Source organism: Limulus polyphemus, unplaced genomic scaffold (genome assembly GCF_000517525.1).
Source record: "Limulus polyphemus unplaced genomic scaffold, Limulus_polyphemus-2.1.2 Scaffold5224, whole genome shotgun sequence".
In the NCBI taxonomy this organism is placed as follows: Eukaryota; Metazoa; Arthropoda; class Merostomata; order Xiphosura; family Limulidae; genus Limulus; species Limulus polyphemus.
Genome location: NW_013670834.1, coordinates 4,845 through 12,168, shown reverse-complemented (window position 1 = coordinate 12,168; position 7,324 = coordinate 4,845). Strand labels below are relative to the sequence as shown.

Below are 7,324 nucleotides of genomic sequence, written 5' to 3'. Positions count from 1 at the left end.
CACGGGTATCGAAACCCGGATTCTAGCGTTGCAAGTCCGCAGACATGCCGCTGTGCCACTGTTTCCACGTGTTGGCACGTGACAAAAGAAGCTAGTGAGGGAATATCATCAGGAAAGAACGGAAACTGCATAATTTGGTTTCCTGGTGTATAAATTAAACAAAAGTTGTTAAAAACATAGAACGAAATTCAAAGCTAGCAATTCATAATTATAAAAGATAAACTATTTTGAAATGTATTTTACGTTTTTGTATTTTCCATGCAGTTGTTTATTTAAGGTACAAAATAAACATGTTGTGTGTTAAATTGTTTGTATACGAAAATAAGAAAATAAAGGCTATAGCGATACTCGAGAGTATAATGATTGAAATAGTCGTAAATTTCACTCTTTCATAATTATAGTTTGGGATATATCTTTTTCCACACCTAAGGTGTTTTTCCTTTAGATATCTTTTGTCTGGTATGGTATATTCACGTAACTGTTTTTCTCAATTTTTGTAAAGGTGTATACCGAATGTTGAAAGATAGATACTGTTACTAATCCTTTTACTAGCGTAAATACTGCACATGCAAACCGCGCAATTACTCTCGACTTACCGGGTGTTACTCACGTACTTCAGCGCCTTCACTGCCACTGATGATATTGGTGAATTGAAACTTTGAACCTGCACAAAATGGGCTAAGCCTATCGACCCCCCAGATCTGAACTACTGACCAGAAAGAAGACATCCGTTTGGCTTTGAACCGGATAACGGGTTTAATTATCACCTGTGATGCGCCCACAGTTGAAACTATGAATTGTGATTACCAGCATCACGTCTCGAACCCCGGCTCCTCAGATCCGCAGCCCGACACAGAGCAAAGCAGCTTTAACTTATCTTTAGTATTCTTTAGTAACAGCTTTAGTAGCACTAATATTAACTAATCAAAATAGCTGTATCATCGAATAATGAATGTACTGAAGAGTGATAGCGGGGTTTTAGAGGGGTGCATGCTTATTGAGCTTATCACAATATGTGTTGGCTTTTGATCTCACAAATTAGACCCCCCCCCCGTATGGGCCTGAATAGTATTGACAAGCCACCACATACTATCAAAAAGTAATTTTATTATTAGTCAACCAAGTCATCTTTACTATAGAAACAATTATTGTTCAGCGGTACGAACAGAAACAACCAACCAAGCCATCTTTACTATAGAAACATTTATTGTTCAGCGGTACGAACAGAAACAACCAACCAAGCCAGCTTTACTCTAGAAACAGTTATTGTTCAGCTGCACGAACAGAAACAACCAACCAAGCCAGCTTTACTCTAGAAACAGTTATTGTTTAACGGTACGAACAGAGACAACCAACCAAGACAGCTTTACTCTAGAAACAATTATTGTTCAGCTATACGAACAGAAACAACCAACCAAGCCAGCTTTACTCTAGAAACCAATTATTGTTCAGCAGTACGAAGCTAAATATTAAGGAATTGAACAGAGAACAAGCAACATATTTAAGAATGCAGGTGATAAAGTTTAACTACAATCATCGTTAACAAACGTCGATACATGATGTCAAGAATACGATACCCTCCGAGAGCTTTCGAAAGGTGGACCTTTCTTCGTCAGAGGCAAGCTAAGAATGATCAGTTCAAAAAATCATTTTAACCAAAACATTAACATTGATGAATAACTTGAACACTGACATAATTAGTGAAATAAGTTTATATAAACAACTCATCGCAAGCTTCTTTTTAAATCAAATTTAACATGAAAATAAGTGTATGAACAACTGATTACTAAAAACTACGAAAAAAAGATGTTGATACGAACTTTATAACGGCAAATACAGGCACAGTATAACATAACATTAAATGGCAATAAAGAAACATTTCGGTCCATCTTGGCTGTCCTATCTACTAAATTTAACTAAACCCTTAAAAACAAACAAGAAGAAACTCAAAGCCAACTCTTACCATTCAAATATTTATCAAGCTTTCCCTTAAACTCCCTTAAATTAAATGCATCCACCATACCCTGTTCGGAAAATAAAGTTTTCTCAGCTGAAGTTTACTCCTACCCCTGCCATTCGTATCAGCCCCATCAACTTTTCAGACAGTTTTTTGTTTTGTTTTTCTAATACTATACGAGCCTTACAAACAAAATTATACAAAAATATATTCAATACTGCAATATATTCAATTAACCATGAACCACTATAGTGGTTAATAATAGGGTTCGTCTAGGAATTTCACAAAAATTGTACAAGAACATCGGGCAAAAACTATCTTAAAAAACAGACCTGTTCTTGAAACAACACTCAAGATTATCTATCTAACTGGCTAAGGCTGCTAAAATATTGGTAATAACAAACAAGTTTATTTTCCGATTGTTAGACAAAATTCCTCCATTTGTTCTTCATATCATTATTATTATTCTTGTTTCATAAGTCTACAGAAAAAAAAACAAAAACGGCTATGAATATTTTATTCAAACTGGGCAAATCTACTAACAAAACTTCTGCAGATGTCATAAAACCATCTTTATGTTGATTTTTGAAAGAGAAGGAGAGATTTTATTTTTTCATCATTACTAGCCAAGTTTATCTTGGAAGCCATTCAAGCACAAACCTACAGCAAAAACGGCTAGGTATACTGCGCCAAAATCTGCGTACAGTTATTAAACAAACTCCTGCGTAGGTTGTAGGGATATTTTAAAGTTGATTCTTGAAAGTCGAAATTTCCACCCTCTAAAATTTTCTAAGTTGTTCTTCGCTATCAACATAAGCTCTTCGAAGCCATTCAAACATCGCAGAAATATAGAAGACATTTAAGCACTCTTATACTAGTTGGAAATGCTTGGTTTTATTAGAGTAAACAATGTGTATACTTATAACAGTGTCTCCAGCCTTATTATTGTTGATTATATTTTTACAAGCCGCTACAGAAAAACGGCTACGAATATTTTACTGAAACAAACCTGTACAATAGTAATGAATGCAGTATTGAGTATATCATAGGGTGGTCTTAAAATTAATTCAAGCGTCTTCCGTTTTTCGCTCTGAAGAATATTCTAAGCCACTCATTTTCCGCCATTAAAAAAAATCCGGTGTTTTACTAATGCGCACTAATTTAAAAATAACTTTTACAACTTATAGCGCATTAAGGTAGCATACACCCTTTAATACATATTAATTTGCAGTATGTGGTATACCTTTTTTCAACTGGACAAAGACCCGTAAAGTGACAATTTTATACCAAATTTTCAAACACGTTTTTCACAAAATCTGACAATTGACATTTTCATAACTTCAGATCTGTTAATGCTATACATGGCAAAATATACATTATTATTAGTGTATCTATAGTGTGTGATAAGGTAAAGTTGATAAGAGGTTTGGTTTTTATTAATAAATGACCATTAACGAGTCACTGTAGCATATGTCCTTTTTAAGGCATACTCATTAATGCAGTAATTTGACCTTAAATTAATTTTCAGAGTTTTCCTTAGTTCAAACTAATTCTTCGCATCTCATCAAAGTCTGGACCCATTTTCAAGGGCATTCAGTTTTATAGAAGTTGTCAGGAACATAAGACATTTATTTTGTATTTCTTTATTTTTATAATATGCAAATTAGCCACAGTAGTAATGTTACACAACATGTGCCTGAACACGCCTTTTTACCTATTTCAGTATATTTTTATACAAAATGCATAGTATGAAGTTGTTGTTTTTTTTCTGATAAAAAAAACCAAACCTAAATAACACTATGTAAAGGGTATATGCTATCTTGGAAACTGCCACGTTCGTTGTTCTTCATTGTTTTTCGAGTTCTCTGTTGTACTTTATCTCACGTGGTTTTCTGCGACTAATAAAGTGAGTTTTCTTACAGTAATCAATTATTATAGTAGATTTCTCTACTCTTTGGAGTGTGTAAATTAGTAGTAGTATTAACCATATTTTTTATTTCACAAGCCTACAGCAAAATCGGTTGGGTATTTTGTACCAAAACTTAGACAGATACACTAGATGAAACGCTGTGAATGTCCATGACCTATTTAAAAAGTTGATTATGTTTCATTGAAAGTGAGCGGTTTCCTTCGTACTCAACACTTGTTAATAGCATGTTTACACGAAACCTCAGGCGCAAAAACCACCTAGCTCAGTAAATAATGGCTGGGTGGAGAAAAAAAGGCAATGCAGCAGTAAACTGTTGAAAAACATGTAATAATCAACTGAATACATATGTAGCTTAAAATTCATTCTACATAAATGGACATGAAAAAATTAAGAAAAAAATAATATAAACGTGTTAATCTAAAAAGGGGGCCCGGCATGGCCCGGTGGATAAGTCACTCAGCTCGCAATCCGAGGGTCGCGGGTTCGCGTCCTTGTCGCACCAAACTTGGGCTAGCAACTCCACCCCGATAACAAAAAAAATCTGCTTTGGAAACTGCAACAAAAACACTTCCGTCGGCGAAGTGTTGTTGTAACCCTATGTTCCACTAGGAACGACAGAAACTAAGAATCTAAAAACAGTAACAAGTTGAATCAAAATGCAAATATTATATTTTCAAGCCTCCATTATTTTCTCAAGCTAAAAATCCCCTATGTTGACTCCACTAAAATTGATAAGTACTATAGACATGAAGTCAAAATAAGGATTTGTGGCTTCAGAAAATATTGTAGACACTATGTGCATTTGGATTCAATTTGTTTCTCTATTTATTTTTTTGACGATCCCTATTCCCCCTTTTTAAATTAACAATTTTTAATATTATTGTTACTACACGAGTTTCCTATTATTTTACACACAAAATGGGAGATTTCACCCAACTTAATACGATGCAATAACGTGAACCCCAATGGTAGTAAACAGCACGTAAAACAGTTGGTGATCTGCGGGTTAAATGATCATAGAACAGCGGATCCTAGGAACAACTTACCACAGGTGTCTTTAACAACCAGATCCTTTCCAGATTGAAGATGAACGTCAAGCTGGAAAAACGTGTGTTGTCTCAGCAGAGCATGTCTTTGTTTGACTAAGGTACTGTCCTAAAAGGAAATAGAATCATTACTGTTTCATTTCACGCCATTTTGTACACTGGAACTTTGTTCTCAACCAGATTATACTTTAACATTTGATATATAACACGTGAATTTGTGTTTGCTAAGATTAACACATACGTTGAAGATTGACATGTACGTACAAACGTGGCAAGGTTTATCTACGATGTAGGCTGAGCATTATGTTGGTTCAAAATAAAAAACAACAACTGTGAAACATTGCTAAGATTAACACATACATTGAAGATTGATTCAACCAGATTATACTTTAGCATTTGATATATAACATGTGAATTTGTGTTTAACAAAGTAAAAACAACAACTGTGAAACATTGCTAAGATTAACACATACGGTGAAGATTGACTCAACCAGATTATACTTTAGCATTTGATATATAACATGTGAATTTGTGTTTAACAAAGTAAAAACAACAACTGTGAAACATTGCTAAGATGAACACATACGTTGAAGATTGACTCAACCAGATTATACTTTAACATTTGATATATAACATGTGAATTTGTGTTTAACAAAGTAAAAACAACAACTGTGAAACATTGCTAAGATTAACACATACATTGAAGATTGACTCAACCAGATTATACTTTAACATTTGATATATAACATGTGAATTTGTGTTTAACAAAATAAAAACAACAACTGTGAAACATCAATTGGCATGTTGTGATTTTTACGTCAAGGGTTAGTTATTTAGCTAATCATGAAAAGTCTCCAGCTAGAATAGATTCAACTACAACAACTTTCTTTTACGAAGAATAACTTGAATTTACCTACGTGTAAAAGTATTCTACAAATGATATTTACATCTTAACATAAAATATATACAAGTTGCATCTTACCTACGTGTAAAAGTATTCTACAAATGATATTTACATCTTAACATAAAAGAAATATAACTTGAATCTTACGTATGTATAAAAGTGTGATATAAAGACGTACGTCATATCTTTACTTCTACGCTGTCGAATGTACAGGGTAGCCCATAATAAACAATACATTTTGCATATTAGTAGCATGAAGAAGCGAAACAGATTTTTTCGAAGTGTACATTTATCATCTTATATACATAATACGAATCCCCGTCCCACCAAACATACTCGCCCTTTCAGCCGTTATAATGTGACAGTCAATCCCACTATTTGTTGGTAAGAGTTGCTCAAGGGTTAGTTGCCTTACCTCTAGTCTTTCACTGCTAAATTAGGGACGGCTAGCGCAGATAGCCCTCGTGTAGCTTTGCGCGAAATTCAAAACAAAACAAGCCACAATACGCATAAACTTTCTGTAGCATGACCAATCACGTACAGGAGAGAAACAGCCACTGCGCTCATTATTGGTCAACCAGTACAACTATTTCACATGATGGAGAATACAACCTGGATTGGCTTCTGCTATAGAAGCTACAATCTAGGCTAATGTAGAACTTAAAAAATTATATTTGTAAGACTTAAAACTATATGAAAGTTTAGCATACAACACTGCCACGAACTACTAGCGTGTTGTAAACGCATTAAAAATATAACGTAATATCAAAATTCATTAAGTACAAACATATTCGTAAATATGTGTACACTTGTATAATTATGATATACATTTAGATATAAATGAGAAACCGTTTGTTTCCTGATAATCGCGAACAAAATCTGTCCCACAAGTTAATTTTGTTTATTTGATTTCGCACTAGCCGTCACTAGTTTTGAAGTTATAGACCAGTTGGAAGGCAGCTAGTCAATATAACTTAACGCCAACCTTTGGACTACTCTTTACCAAAAAATAGTGGGATTAACCGTCACATTATAACGCTCCCAATGCTGAAAGGGTGAGCATGTTTGATGTGATGGGAATTCGAACCCGCGACTCGCGGATTGCGAGTCGAGCGTTTTAACCACCTGGCCATGCTGGGCCGTTTGCTGAAAGACATCATTCATGTTGGTCAAATTATACACGTGTTACCAAATAAAAAATACAAAGCTTGTAAGAATTCGTTTATTGTGACGGGGTTTCGATCCCGCGACCCGCAGATGTACAACTGTATAATAAGCCAGTTATTCAACAACTTGGAATGTAGAGTCAACCTTTGTACAAACATTGATCATATCTCAAAGCAAGAAACTAAAACACACTGAAGAAAACCTAAGAGAAACAACCCAGTCGAAGAGAGAAGACTGGATGGGTGGGTGGTTACTCACACACACACACACACACATATATATATATATATATATATATATATATATATATATATACGTAA

The 7,324-nt window shown here is 34.4% G+C and overlaps 1 protein-coding gene across 1 annotated transcript in view; it reads right to left on the bottom strand.

Annotated features, from left to right (window-relative positions):
• The window catches only part of LOC106472294 (multiple C2 and transmembrane domain-containing protein 1-like), a gene marked incomplete at its 5' end in the record, with an annotated part of 58,043 nt that overhangs the window by 47,782 nt on the left and 2,937 nt on the right, over nucleotides 1–7,324 (bottom strand). The window contains 1 exon segment of the mRNA XM_022400891.1: nucleotides 4,934–5,042. Within this exon segment, the coding sequence (XP_022256599.1) occupies nucleotides 4,934–5,042 (109 nt within the window).